General features: G+C 42.4%; 1 protein-coding gene across 1 annotated transcript in view; it reads right to left on the bottom strand.

Moving 5' to 3' along the window:
* Positions 1–15517, bottom strand: part of cno (adherens junction formation factor afadin) — a 46466-nt gene that overhangs the window by 1395 nt on the left and 29554 nt on the right. Inside the window, exons 10-32 of the mRNA XM_013322134.1 lie at positions 13848–14020; positions 11882–12046; positions 9803–9927; positions 9075–9506; positions 8398–8562; positions 8095–8203; positions 7812–7957; positions 7364–7592; positions 7119–7257; positions 6824–7011; positions 6424–6711; positions 6050–6190; positions 5837–5954; positions 2879–3050; positions 2613–2768; positions 2386–2482; positions 1712–2286; positions 1508–1577; positions 1352–1436; positions 1069–1237; positions 768–888; positions 242–679; positions 4–159 (exon numbers count right to left, since the gene is read on the bottom strand). Of these exons, the coding sequence (XP_013177588.1) occupies positions 4–159; positions 242–679; positions 768–888; positions 1069–1237; positions 1352–1436; positions 1508–1577; positions 1712–2286; positions 2386–2482; positions 2613–2768; positions 2879–3050; positions 5837–5954; positions 6050–6190; positions 6424–6711; positions 6824–7011; positions 7119–7257; positions 7364–7592; positions 7812–7957; positions 8095–8203; positions 8398–8562; positions 9075–9506; positions 9803–9927; positions 11882–12046; positions 13848–14020 (4457 nt within the window). The remainder of the gene's footprint in view (positions 1–3; positions 160–241; positions 680–767; positions 889–1068; positions 1238–1351; positions 1437–1507; positions 1578–1711; positions 2287–2385; positions 2483–2612; positions 2769–2878; positions 3051–5836; positions 5955–6049; positions 6191–6423; positions 6712–6823; positions 7012–7118; positions 7258–7363; positions 7593–7811; positions 7958–8094; positions 8204–8397; positions 8563–9074; positions 9507–9802; positions 9928–11881; positions 12047–13847; positions 14021–15517) is intronic.

The following is a 15517-nucleotide window of genomic DNA, read 5'->3' as shown; positions in this document are numbered from 1 at the left end:
GGCGTGCGCGTGCGCATCGTAGGCGGCGGGAGAAAGTGCGCGCCGGCCCGCCATCACCGCGAAGGAGGAGCCGCGCTCGGGGGGAGCAGGCGCGCCCCCAGACACGCTCAGTCCTGACACGCTCTCGGCGAGCTCCGACATGCGACTCTCCTCCAACGTCTGGAAAAAATATCAATATACCATTCAGTCATTGTATATTACTGCCATACTCAAGGTGTAACAAGACGTATGCGATACTAACTGTATCGGCGGCATATCCATTGGTAATGTCGCTGCGTGGATTAGATTTGAGTATAGACTTGGGTGGTTGCTGCAGTTGCTGTTGCTGCGGCAGAGACTGCTGTTGCTGAGCCGATTGCTGTATCTGCTGCGAGTGGTGCATAGAATGTTGCTGCTGCACGTGTTGCGAGTGCTGTTGATGAAGGTGCTGGGAGTGTTGCGCCAGGTGTTGTTGTTGAATCTGATGCGCATGAGTCGACTGTTGTTGCTGCATATGGTGGGAGTGCTGCGCCATTTGCTGTATTTGTGACGTGTGCTGCTGCATTTGCTGCGAGTGCTTATCCAGCTGCTGCTGCTGCTGCTGTTGCATGTGCATCTGGTGCTCGGGCGACGGCGATCTTGATGCCGATCGTGAGTCGCTCTCCTCGTCCGCACCAAGTTCTGCGCCTCCACCCTCTTCCTGTTAATCGGAAATAAATTAAACATGAAAATATCAATTTATATATAACAAATTATTTGTGATATAAATTGAGGTAAGGCGTAGTTACATGATCGTGCTGCGTGGCGCGTCGCTCGAAGTCCCGCTCCAACTGTAGCGCGCGCAGTTGCTGGTTCTGCACCGGAGTGCGGGACGCGCCCAGCGCCAGCAACTGAGCTATAGTCGCGTCCCTGCAACACCCATTCATATTATTAATTTTTCTTGAGAATAGAAAAAAAATATAGAGTAAAGAGAAAAAGTTGTTAATTAAAGTATCATAAATGTATTATATATCATAAAATTTCAACGCTTGATGCGACATGTTTGAAGGGAGTTATAGATTACTTATGGAGAGTGAGCGTGCACATTACCTGCGTGCACGTGCTTGTACGCGGCGCGCCTCAGCCTGCCGCTCGCGCTCCTCGCGCTGCCAGGGGTTGTGGGCGGGCTGCTGCCGCGCCGCGCCCCCTGCGCCCGCCGACCCTCCAGCTGGGTACACTGACACCGCGGGTGGCTCCAGGGCGCTAGCCACGTACCGCTCTGTGCAGAAGCACCGACACTTATTACAAACATTTTATTAAATTGAAGCTATAGCGTCACTTCAATATGTTATTTTTAAACATCATAGAAGTAGAATGTAAAAAAATCTGGTACCATCTTCAGGCTGGACTGTGGTGGTACTGTGCGACTGCTGCAATTGTTGTATCTGCTCGTCTTCCGTCTCTGACCGCCGCGCGCCCTGAGAAAATTGATTTTTTATTAATTTATAGTAATTTAGAAAATTTATTTAAATCTTTTTTTATTGCATACCTGTGGCTTGGGAGCAACTGGAGGTTGTGATCTTTGTGGCGACGGCGGGCCAGGAGGATGCCAATCGTACCTTTAAATGTATGTAATAATGATTACTTTGTATTTTATTGCGTACATACAAATAATAGAATTTGTATAACCAACTGCATTAAATAATTAATTTACTGTTATTGAATATTTTTTACTAAATATTTGACAACTGACCTTTGTGGTTGCTGATGTTGATTGTGATACATGTTGGGCGAGCTCTGCAGCTGCGAGTGCGCGTACTGCTGGTGCATGTTCTGTGAGTGAGCGGGATGAGCGGGGTGCGCGGGGTGCGCGGCGGGCAGCTGCGGTGACCCCTGCTGCGGGTAGTGCGCCGCGCTCTGGTGGATATGCATCTGGCTCTGGCTGAACTGGCCCAGGTGCTGCCCCATCGCACCCTGCTGGCTCATAGGACTCATGTGATGTGCAGCTTGATTTTGGTGCAATTGATTCAATTGCAGATCGAGCTGACTCGATTGATATCCAGTTTGTGCCATTTGATTCTGGATATGGTTGGCCTGGTGGGCGATCTGATTCTGGTGCTGGTGCTGCATTTGCTGGGGCGACATCTGATGTGCGAGCGGAGACTGGTGTTGGTTGAGCTGCGCGTGCTGGTGCTGGTGCGGCAGCGTGTGCTGCTTCTGCTGCGAAAGAAGCTGCTGCTGCTGCTGTTGCTGCTGCCTCCTCGTGACTTCTTCTGACATCTCCGCCAACTTAGCCGCTCGGATACTCGCAGAACTTGCGCTGTTAATCTGTACGAAGAAAAAAATAACAATTCGATTTTTTTTTTATATAATATAATAAAGGTGAAAAGATTTTTTTGTCGTATCTAGTATATTCCAAATACAAACCTGTTGATGTGGCGAAGGTTCCGACTGCGGCTCAGAGCCCGCTGCTGAAAAATGAGCGGACTGTGGTCTATTGCCAGTCGTGCGGTAATTCCACCATCTGTATACAAAGAACAAAGAATAACTCAAACCATAATAAAACAATGTATATTGTTAAAACTTTTTCAAATAATTATAATCGACAGATAAACTATATTGATATTTAAAATTCAGTAGCATAGTGAGTGTACCTGTCTTGGTGTCCCTGTGGGTGCGAGTTTACAGAAGAGAGGTTCTGGTAGAAGGCGTCGCCCTGTGCGGCGGCAGTCAGGTTGTGGCTGCTGCGCGACTTGCCCGCCCAAGCGCTGCCGCCCGACTGGCTCGAGCCTACGGGACTGAGGGTGCCACTGGAAAATAAGTTATACAACACATTTAGAATTACAAATTTACAATTGCACTTTATCATTGCCCTGAGCAAATATCATAAGAAAAGAAAGTAAAGAGTGGCAATATTTACGTGTGCGAAGGCGCGGGCTGGGGCTGTGATTGTGGCGCGATGTGAGCTGGGTGGGCGGGGTGCGCACTGGGCGGGGCGTGGTGCAGCGCGGGCGTACTCTTGCTAGGCTTTACGGGCTCCGCAGCCAGCCGCGATGGCAGGTCACGTTCTGACGCGCGCCGGAGAGCACCTCCTAAAGAATTAACCTAATTAGTTTATGAACTATACGATTTTGTAATTCGATTTGATGATGATACAAAAACATTTCTAAGTATAAATTTTTGTACAATCATCTACAGTTTGCACAGTAATCCCACGAAATATGTCAAATTTGAGTTGCAATCGAAAAAGAGAAAAAATAATTCGTAAATAATAAGGGCATGCGACAGTCCCTTCTGTTTAAGATATACTGTGCCAGAATTTAAAGTGTGGTTGGTATTTACACTAAAAAAGGACGGAAAAATAAGACTTTAAATAACTTAATAATTCAGTTGCTTCAAAAATCATTTTAAGGCATAAAATAAGCAGTAAATCACAGTACGACGACGACAGATAAATAAAACAGTGCCATAAAAATTAAGGCTAAAACCTGCAAATAAAATAAATCCAAAAATAATTCAAACATGCAGCAGCAAAAATCAAAAAAAGATATTAAAGTGAGTGCGGTGGTCTAGAACACACCTATTTCATGCGATTGTGTGTCTTACGCGGTTGTCCGAGCTGGTCGCCGAATTTGTTCCTCATTACTTGCGAGGTGTTGAGAGCTGCAGAGCAAACTGTTGGGGTTTTTACACTGCCACTGCTAATGTCCGGACAACTTTGAGCCACTTTTTCATACGAGTGTCGACTGACATTTAAACCCCTTTCTGTGGACACGTCCAGTAACGATGCATGCTTGTGTGTGACAGCGATCACTTGTGGCGGTTTTAGACCAGTAATTTTTTCACAGCTGCCGCTTTCCGCTATATAATCTTTGCTAGATTTAGTCCGAACAGAAGTCATACTGGACTGATTCGACTTCAGTTTGATAGTATCGAGTGTTATTGTTCGCGGCTTCTTTTCAACAAATTCGTTGAAAATAATACTACCGTTTTGAGATGCGTTTTCGGTTTGTTCCTCTGAAGGTAGATTCGGTAATTCAAATTCGTTCCCTTGTGCGAGAGTATCCTCGCTGCCTCTCGAGCCGTATCTTGACCAGTCCTCCAGCTGTATCAGGATGCTCTTTACTTCGTCATCAGACATTTTAGTATCTTTAGTGTAGCTAGTATCGGTTTTAGTGTGATCAAACTGTAAGTCAGCCAAACTGGTGCTAATCGGTAAACAGTCTTTTAGTTTAGATCTCGTATCATCACGGGCGCAAAGGTTGGGACTAGATTGACAGTTCCGCTTGTAGCTTTTGACACAGTATTTCAAGTTCATTTCATTAAAGCGTTTCGTCAAAGCTTTAACTTTCCCAAAAGCGGGTCGGTATTCATCGGGCGACTTCCACGACTTTCTGTCGATGCTGTCTAATATTTGCTTTGCGTCATGTTGAATAACATTTGTAATAACATTATCTACACGCTCGTATTTTTCATTCATAGTTTCATCGAATGATTCCGAAGTGGAAAAAGTGGACGGTCCCTCGGTATCTTCCGATTTACTAGAAATTGATTTTGACATATTGAATAATGTAGACTTCAAACGACTATGGATGCCTTCTATATTTTTGGATTCTTTTTCGAGATTCAAACTTAGATCTTTTTTTCTTTCTATTAAAGACATCGACTCCGATATAGTTTGAGTGGCCTCGTGCTCGGGGGAGGAAGACGTCTGGCACTCGGCATCCGCGGTCACCGGTTTTTTTTCATCGCATTGATCTATAGACACAGACGGCAGAATCCTTCGGATTTTTGGCGTAGCAACTCTCTCGTCGGCGCAATCGTTTTCAAATATAACAGGTTCCGAGTTGGGCTCGTCAATGTAAGGTATCTGCTGTGCGTCGGGCTGCGGTGTGCGGCAACACTCGCAGGCGCTGACGCACTCGTCGCCGGCGGTGCAGCGCCGCCGGTAGCTCTCCGCCTCCCTTGCGCGCGCATTCAACAAGTCCAGCGTAAGCTTCGGCTCGATCGGCGACATTTTCGGCGGCAAGCAAATAGCCTCGCCGCTTTCACTCGACTGATCGTAGTTTGCGGGGGGCTCGGGAATCGGCGGCGCTTCTTCGCGATCTCTATGAGGGCTCGGGGCCTGGGTTTGATTATGTCTTTGTAGTTCGTCGAAATCCTCGCAGGTAAATGTAAAAATAGGTATAGGGCGCGCCGAGGCGGGGCCGCTCTTGAGTTCGATCGGACAGCCCGGAGTTTCCGGGGACAGATCGTCTTGCAGTTGATTATTTTCTCTATCCAATGTTATAATCAACCTGGGAATGGAACCGTGATAGTGATGGTGACACTCCTCGCTATCATCCGTACTCGACTCGGTAGATTCATCTCTAAGATGAAATGGATCATACATCGGGCGACGACCGTATCCTGGAATTCGAAACACGCATGAACACTGGGCAAGATACAAAATGGTCAAATTCCAAAAGCCAAAAATAGATATCGCAACAAAAACAAACAAACCATCACCTTCAAACGGAAATGTCAAAACCATAAAATAAAATGAAACTGAAAACAAAACAAAATAGTACTTAAAACGAGAAGAAAACCATGTTAGAACACAACGAAACCGGACATTCGTAAAACTGAAAAAAATTGATAAAACACAAAAGAAGCTGGCAAATATGTATATGAGTGCCTGCGGTGGCGAGCTCAGTGAGGGGCGCGGCGGGGCGCAGCAGCGCGGGGTGCGGGTTGGTGTACGTGCCCGAGTTGCGTCGCCCGCGCGCCTCGTACTGCACCTCCTCGTACTCTGCACAGTCAACTCACATCACTTACACAACCTTTCTATATGAACAAGTATACCAACAAGCTTTTTATAAACTATTTTATGTATTACCTTGACGCTGGTTGTACGCAGGCTGATGTAGGAGCGTGGCGAGGCCGTGCAGCACAGCGCCCTGCTTTGCCACTTCCAGCGTCACCGTAGGTCCGGTACGGACAAGATATTCTGCTGCCTATAAATATCGTATTCGAATATTAATTTACTATGAAAAAATATAACCAAGAGAAGTAAAGATTTATGACTGTACGTGTGTTGCATGTATGTGACCTTTTCCTGTGTGATGCCGACGAGCGAGTGTCCGTCAACGGAGAGCAGCTGGTCGCCGGCCGCCAGCCTGCCGTCTGCCGCCGCCGCGCCGCCCGCCACCACCGACTTTATATAGATGCCCAGCTTGCTCTGACCCGCACCCTGGTATAAAACATTAATTTGTTAACAAGACATATTTAAGCTACGTTCGTTAACATGAAACAATTTTATAAAAAATGACACTCTTTAAAATAGTGAATTTATATGAGTATTTATTACCGAAAGCATGTATAAATGGTATAAGTGTTTTGTATACACACTTACACAACATGTGAAGTTTTTGAAATATATTTCACGAGAGTAGTATATAGTGTGTGAAGTGATCGAGCATATACCTTGGCAGCGACAATACTGAGCCCCATGCCGGAGGAGTTCTTGTTGAGGCGCACGATGAGCGGGCGCGTGTCGTGTCGCGGCTGCGCGTGCGCGGCGTGCGTGGCGAGGTAGACGGACCAGGCGCCGAGCGCGCGCGGCTGGTGCACGAGCCGGCAGAGCGCGCCTCGCTGGAGGGGCGCCACGAACTCCGCCAGCCCGGGCGGCACCCCGCGCACCACCTCCGCGCTGAACCCGTCCCCGGGGATCAGAAGCGCCGCGCCCAGCCACCGGCTCTCCTCTGCGCGGATCTATCATTCAATCACGGTTTAGTAAACAACATTAAGCCAAATCTCATGGAGACTAGGTTTTTTTTGATTCACATCACAGTTTCGTCGTTGGTATAATGTAGTACGTTTTTACCTCTCTGCCGTCGGCCCTGTATAGTTCGTCTGCAAGTGCGCGGGCGTGCGCGACGGCGGCGTCCACGATGTCGGGCGGGGCTATGGGAGCGAGCAGCGCGCGCACTTGCACCGAGTTCAGCTTGACGCACGCCGACAGCGTCGCGCGCACCTCCTCCGCCGTGCGGTACTCGCCTTGGATCAGCCGAGCTTGAAAAATTGTTAAATTATAAGTTAAATTAATTAAACCAATTAATAAGATAAATTTCACATCTGAGTTTCACCCATATATCGAATGTTACAAAAATGTTTTTTACCGGCTTGGTGCGTGCGCGCGAGATGGCAGTCGGCAGCGAGCTCGAGGCCCTGGCGCTCCGCCCAGGCGGCCAATAGCGCCAGGCGGGCTGATAGCGCTGCGCCCCAGCGAGCGCTCACCGTACCCGGCTCCAACACCAACTAATGAGTTAGAACGTACACATGTGAGTTAACGATACTCTACAAGGAAACGAACACGAAAACCATAAAATAACTCTTTGCCAAACTGTATATAATAAGTAGTTACCTTGTTGAAGCAGTATGCGTTGATGTAGTGGAAGAGGTGTGAGAAGAGCTGTATGGTGAGCGCGGCGTTGACGCGGCAGCGACGCAGCAGCACCATGGCGGCGGCGAGGGCTTGCAGCGTGGGCGCGGTGGCCTCGGTGGCGTCGCCCGCCTCGCCGCCCTCGCCCGCCGGACTGTTCAGTGTCACCAGCGCGCGCCCCAGCTCCTCTTGGAAACACGTCACTAGATTGCTGGACAAATAATACTGTTTTAATGCCACTTTATAAATACATGTTGTTCAAAGAGTGTAAATTTAGGCAGTATATGTGTTGCAAAATGCGATTAGCCAAACATTTTTCCGTGTATCTGGGAATTGGTCTCAATTTTTTACCCGTAAGTTTTAAAACCGTAGTTAAAAAAATCACGAATAAAGAGCTCTTATTCTGTTAAGTTATGAAGTGTAAGTATACCTAAATGCGTTTTGTACAGTCTGCGGCAGCAGTTCCTGTGCCTGCGTGGAGAAGGAGGAGATGTGTCTGTCGCACTTGAGGAAGTGCAGCAGCTCACTCGCGTTGGCCATCCAGAACGCTTGCGCCGCCGAGTCCGTGCACCGCTCCTATGGAATTATATTACTTTAACATACAATAAACAGATAATGTTAGTTATTTATAATAGTTTTAATGGATATAAGGGAACCTTTACATGAGACTTTTATAAAATATTTACAATTTGTTATAGTTTTGTTGTTGTTACCTGTACGGTGGCGTGTATGAGCGTAGCAACGTGGTGCAGGAAGGCGGTCAGCTTGTGCGCGCGCTCTGTTGGCGTCAGCTCCGGTCGGTAGTGCGTAGAGGCGCGGTATCTGACGAGGTCGATACACACTTCGCATTAAACATCAACAGGAAATAGTATTAGTTAGTATATAAATAAAATTCAAACCCGCTTTAAAATGACTTCAACAATTTGTGCTCAATAAAAGAGAGACGCAAGCGTATTTTACCCAAAAATATGTAAAACCTTTTAAATACATATTTTTTTAAATTAAGCTTCAAGTACCTGGCACACAAATATAATGTGTATACTGGTGCTAATTTGAAGGCGGGCGCGTGCGGGTCGAGCCTGGTGATGACGGCGGCGAGGAACTGCGCCTGCCCCGCCTCAGGGAACTCCAGCACGGCCGGCAGGATCGCCTCCTGGCCGGGCCGCGCACACGTTGACACCCTGCACACACACATACATCAATATACATTATTAAAATACTGTGAAAATACGACATTATTACATTGTATTCGTTTGAATTCATTTAAAAATTCATCACAAATTATAGCAACAAAAGTTGTGAACATTTAATTCGTAATGTGTTTCACAAAATATATAATTTCGAATAAACAACTATCGACTATTTAAAAATTTATGATTCATAACAAAAAAGGACGACTTGGAGTAAGATACCGCCGCTGGGCTTGCACATCTGGACTTTTCTCACCATTAAGGGCAAGCTATTTTACATGTTGGAAAGGACACATTAGTTCAACACTATTATCACTTAATTATTTTTCATCTAACGTATTATTATATACACTGTATTTATTGTAGCACTTACCTCTCGTCTATAAAAATTAAATTTCAATTTATGTACTTTTTATTTTATATATAAAAGATAACCAACGTAAATGCAGTGTTGACCTAAATTTAAGTGCCAAAATATTTCAAGCAACAAAAACTTTCCATACCTGTTATCGTGTCCCGAACCACCACTCTTAGCGCTGCAAATGCTCTTCGTCTCGACGTTACCGTCTAAATCAAAGGTGGTCTCGTAATTATCCTTGTAATGTGAGCCGGTGCGGCTGACGGCTGCGCTTTGCTCCTGGTCGGCGTAGCCTGCGGCGGAGGGCTCATCTCTCATATAGTCGTCCTTGGAGTCGCTCAGGTGCTGCGACATCATGAGCGACTCGTTGTCCAGTTTGAGCGTGTTGTTGTTGTAGGGCGACATGGTGTCGTTGCCGTCTCTATAAGCGAACGCGTCGTGCGAGACGGGGCTGGCGGTGCCCGGGTACTCGGTGTCGTTGGTCACGTTCGCGTTCGAGTTTGTGTCGAGGTCGGCGTGGTGGGACGCGAGCGAGGTAGGGGACATCGCGCCGCTATTCTCCGCCGACGTCGGCGATCTAACGCGTTAAAGGTAAAACAAGCGTATGTGGTGAGCCAGTGACAGAAACATGCAACGAAAAAAAAACAACAATGAACGAACATAATAACAAAATAGTAGAAAGAGGTGATTAACAAGCAACAATTTTAAATCTATACAATTGGAGTTAGAGCTTAAATATATAAAAAACAATGTTGCAGTGTACAAATGAAACATCTACTCGAATTTACATGACTATAGGATGGAAATTTCTACAATAAATTGAACATTTGTCTACAACATTTAAAAGATGATTGAACGACTTCAATAACTGACCTGTCGTATATGGAGCCGGAGCCGTAGTTCTGTGACTGTGCCAAGTTCCTGTTCATGAGATTCTCCTGCGCGGGGTCCACAAAGCGGAAGGTAGACACGCGACCGAACTTCACCAGGCAACCGTGCTAAGAAAGCCCATTAAAAATATATTATGTATATTCTATGAATTAACATCAAAATATACTAATTTAACAAGAAATTTTATCATATATATGTATGTATATCAATGGAGTACGTAGATAAAACGTTTTAAAATAATTTAGACAAAAACTGATATGTTTAGCCTTAGTCATAATTAATAAAAATTATGAAAATAAAGAAGAAATGATAAGTTTCACGATATCGTTTCCATTTATTCTAACGGTTATATTTGCAGTATTTAACTGCAATTTACCACAGTTGTAGTCACAGAATTACTTTGGGTTAGTGAATTGGCGACGACCTTTATACGTAGGGTCATTACGAATAGCTAGGGCTGTCACAGTTTTGACTTTAGTTCCAATTGTTCATGTGTTAATAACAGGCCGTCGTTTCTTTTCATCATATAAGAAATTAAGGGTTGCAAGTCCTTGACGTCACTTTTTTTTATTCGTTCGGGTCTACAATTATTTTAAGTTGGCAGCCTTACGTTAGTTAATATGAAAGTAAAAGCCACGTCAATAAAGTACGAACATAAGCTCAGTTAATTAAATGTCGAGTACAACAAAACGACTCAATAATTTTGTACATGTTATTGGAAGCATTAAGGCTAATTCTCGAAAGGTCGGTAAGGCGCTGGCGGGAGGTCGTAAATAGGGTGACTGGGTAAACTATTTTCTGCTAACATTAAAGTAGAATATTGGCTGTATAAACTTGACATATTACCCTTGATAATCAAATATTTACAAAAATTACCAAAACATAAATATCTTATAATAATTTTTTATCTATATCATCGTCTGAATGAAATCTTATTCATTATTTAACTGGTTTCCAAATGGACGAAAAAGTTTTGGCTATAGTTGTCTAAAAGTCATTCTCTCGTCGCGTTAATAATTTAATATAGTGCCTTAGGAAATATACGGCGGCAAGTCTGATAGCCTGCGAAATGTAGGGGCGGGGTTCGGTGACGTTATAATATGCTTTCAAAACTTTTTACACGATGATATTTCTATGTAAACAGACAAAAGGTGTATATCTAACCTCATATAATGAATACGAATGTTTAGTTTAGATTGATGGAAGGATGTTAAAAGATAATTCCAGAGCGGCGCAACGGATATTGCTGAAATTTAGTATTAGATGGACATAAAATGGTCTAGAAAGACACATTGGCTACCAATAATTATTTATTTAATTCCACACGGACGAAGTCGCGGTAAAAAGCCGGTATGTAATAAAAAAATGTGTAAATTGTAATAATAATTGTAGTAATGATATACTTTTTAATTAAAATTGTGTTAATTACTTCAACTCGTGCAATACACTTTTCATATGGTTGATATGCTAGAAAAATAAATATTTCTGACAGTTAATGTAAGCAAGGTACGAATGTTAGCTCTAGTAGAAGTGTAATTGCATATTTGAGTAGCATAAGTGTGAATTCATTTGCAACACGTACGTACCTATGTAAAATATAAACCGTACGTGCATCGCAATATTTTACACTACGAAACTTTAACTGGGTACTAAAAAAAATGTCAAAGAAGAGGATACATTTTTAAAAGCACGAAAAATCCAAAGCAAATTTCAAGAGGCAAAAAATCTATTTGATATAAAACTGACCGACTTTTAAATGTTCAGGAGCAATTTTCAAAACATTTTATGAAATATTTTTTTAAAAAGACCTGTTAAAACAAAGGGTGTGCCTTTAATAATCATATACACTACACAGGTATTTTAAATACCTTTTACAAGTGATGAAAGGACGTGAGGCTACGAGCTGTCTTATCCTTCTAGATTAGATGGATAACTGTTAGCAAATAGTACAACTAAGACGTTGTTTCTACGCCTCAATATACGAGTACGAATATACAATATGAGGTTTGTTGTATAGCTAAAGTGTAATGATGAATAAATCATAATGGTCACTAAGTGTACCTGCAATCGCTGCGTGTGGGTGACCCTGCGTCCGTTAAGGTAGACCTGTGCGTCGGGGTGCAGCGGTGTTACGCTGTAGCCACCGTCTGCAGGCGCAACCACGCAGTGCCGCGGCTGGATTGACGGCCCGTACAGCTGCAGGCCGGTGCCGTTGCCAGAACCCACCTGAACACATATACAAGAACTTGTGAATCACTTTGTGGACGACTTTATTATCCATAGTAATTTATCCGCAACAAAAATATAAGTTGCAAATTTTCACACCTTACAAAAGTAATAAAACTGTAATAAAATTTAGAAAAATTAAAAAGATTGGATTTATTTGAGTGCAACTTGTCATTCATTATTCAAAAAAATCTTAAAAATTCAGTCATTCCCGGACGCTGCCGGGCTCGCATGGCTAATGTTTTAACAAGCAAATATTCGCCTTCACATGTCAAGGTGAACGAAATTCCACGAGTACGAAAGTAATAAATAATATAAATCCTTTTTATACGAATGTGTTCTATTCCAGAGAGCAATAAAAATATTCAACGCAGTCAATTTGTAATGTATCATAATAAAAACATATTATATGAAACCTGAGTACTCGACTAGATATGAATAAAATACATTAGAAAGCTTGTAAAGCGGGCTTAAGGCTATGATATGTAATTCTTAGTGCTTTAAACTTTTATCTATTATGTACAGTTATAAATGTAAAAAGCTAAAGCGGTCAACAGCTAGTTTAAAAATATTTCAAGCTTTAAAAGCTTTTAATGTTTTTTTTATCTTGACCAGAAATCGAAATAATCAAAGCATTTTCAATTGTAAAATTACAAATAACGTGCATGTATATGTAGATGTAAGAATATATGTAAAAGCGAGAGAAGTGTGTCAGGACAGAGTCAATGGTGGTCTGTGCCTACCCCAATAGGTAACGGACATAAATGATTATGTATGCTCTTATGATTGACCTAAAATATCAATGAAGGGGGAAGGTGGAAATGGGTAATGAAGCAAGAAGATTACACACTAAAACTCAAATCGTGTAGCTTTCAAATATCATATATCCACGTCCAAGGAAATGAATCCGAGAGCGCCGAGCCGAAAGCTCTTATCCGGAGGCATTACGTTACCTAATCAGATTAAACATATAACAAAGTAATGCTAAGGGTAAGTCTCCACTGTTGAAATACTTATATTACAACAATATTGCCATCCCTCTCATCTCTTTATGCAGATAGAAATAGCAATAATGTTTCAAAACAGGCGTGTATTTGAAAATTCACGGAAACATCTACCTAATTAAGTTTTTAACCTTCGATTCGATGACTATTATAATATATGTCAAGGAAAATGCTATGTCCTAACAAAGCTTTTTTACATACCTGAACCAATGAAAGTAATATTATAAAAACCGTAATTATAAGTTGACACGACATAAACATAATTTCCTATTGCACATAGTATAATATACGCTCACGCCAAACCCATTTTTTTATTAGTCATCACTATTATTAATGAACGTGTAAAGTGACCAGTCGATACATACATAGAAAAAAAAAGTTTTTTTTAGAAATTTAATGAAATTAATTTTACAAAGTTATGTTGAACAATATCTGTGTCACGACTATACGTGGCAACTCACATAATAAAGACGAACGCGCTGTGGTGCTGTTTATACAGCACAATTGTTAAATTTGAATTTATTTGAGTTACAAACTTTCCCATGTATGAGCAAATATTTCAGTTTTCCATTTTGTATTTAACTTGTTAGGATGTTGTATTTAACTTTATAAGTTAGAAAATAAATTCTAGGGATGTAACAATTCTGATATGCATTGTAACAGTTTTTTATACGAGAAAAGCAGCAACTTCGATCATAAGTTGTGAGGTATACTGAAGTTTGAGCCATACAACTAACGTTGAGTTACTCTAATGTGATATAACAGATGTATCGTATTGTCACTAGAATGCAGGTTACCTCTAGCACATCGGCGAGTCGCATGCGGCGTCCGTTCTCTAGCGCGGAGCCGTCGGGTGCTACTTCGACCAGCAGAGGTTCCGTGCCAGGCCGCGCAGCACCACCCGCCTTCTTCTTGCGTCGCCGCGGCTGCGAGTCTGCCGGCCGCCGCCGCACGTGAAACATGATGGAGCCTGTGGAACAACAACAACATTAATTTACATTATAATATTGCAGTACATTATTAAGAATTAAAAATTCTAAATCTGCCGACTAGGTTCTCAACTTATCGTGGATGGTTTAGTCGCCATGGTTCAACATAGTAGAATATATACGGCATGTCATGACATGTGCATTTGAGGTTTGTAAAGATTAAGGGATCGGAGCGGTATACCTCATGTCTGCAGTGGCAACAGAGATGGTAAGAAATGTAGACGTAATTAGACATGAGTGATATTTCATGATGGTTTGTGTCGTGGGGACTGTTCATAGGGTGTATGATTAAGTATAAAAAGCAAAATCGATGCGACCTCGCTCAAGCTGCACTTATAGCCACCATAAATTCCAGTACAGCATTCTCCACTAAGCCATTCCGCGGTAATTGCGTTGTCGCGTCGTTTATTTTTTTTACACCAAACGGCAAAAAAAGCAATAAATTTACGACGTATAGGGACGAGTGTCGATAAATGGCGTACATAACAAGATTTGAGAGGTTTAGAGAAGCGTTCGATTCGCGAGGGAGTCGCGTGGAGCGTTGGGCTGCAGGAGAGTGTGAGTATGGAGTGGGGCTGGGGAGTTGCCACTGTCAACATCATTAGCGCTTCTGGGCCGCTCTGAGTCGATTTTGACAGGACTATTTAAAAAACCTGAATTTAATAAGGACGATAAGACATAAGGCGTAATTAAGCATCTTTTTTTTTAATAATTTGATTGCTAATAGACCTTAAATTAAAACAAATGTAACCAATATAGATGGAATATTACTCGTATAGTTTTATTGGCCGAGTTACCAAATGGCTTTAATTAGCACGCATGTTTGATGTCATCGAGTCTTGTTTATTAGGGCTACACACGAAATATATAAATTCAATATTAGATAAAGATAATTTAATATCCGTATGGAACGAAAATAAGCTGAAATACAACTTTATAATGCTCAACCGTGTCTGCCATACTAGGTATATTTTAACAATCAATCCAAATAAATACGACGATTACTCGAAATCAATACCAAAGATGTTATCTTTTGTTATTTCAACCGAAGGAGAATGCGTCTTTGTTTGAAATCGGGAATGCTCAAGTTCTAAACGAATTCGGAAATGTCTTTTATACTAGACAGAATCCTATCTTACAGCATTTAACATAAAGGAAATTCCAATGAAACGTGTGAATTCTGAAGTGTGGGTAAAGCAACCATGAGGCAACCTGACAGCATTAAAAAAACAGAAATGATATGAAAATAAATAAATAGTGTGCTTACGTCCTTAAAATATTGACAATAAAACTTATATCTCCGTATCATGTGGTCTAACATCACAAATTAAAAAAAAACTAAATAAATAGTAGTTCAACAATGGCCAACATTTACCGAGTAAAAGCTCCATGTGACCGTAACGTAGTCTTGAACTGAATGATCGATTGAAAAGCATCCTCAAGGGTATAATTCATTCGCATGGTCTGCGAGTGTGAGT

The sequence above is a fragment of the Papilio xuthus genome, unplaced genomic scaffold (assembly GCF_000836235.2).
Source record: "Papilio xuthus unplaced genomic scaffold, Pxut_1.1 DF825928.1, whole genome shotgun sequence".
Taxonomy (NCBI): Eukaryota; Metazoa; Arthropoda; class Insecta; order Lepidoptera; family Papilionidae; genus Papilio; species Papilio xuthus.
The sequence above is the reverse complement of the archived record's forward strand: the minus strand, read 5'-3'. Positions and strand labels throughout refer to the sequence as shown.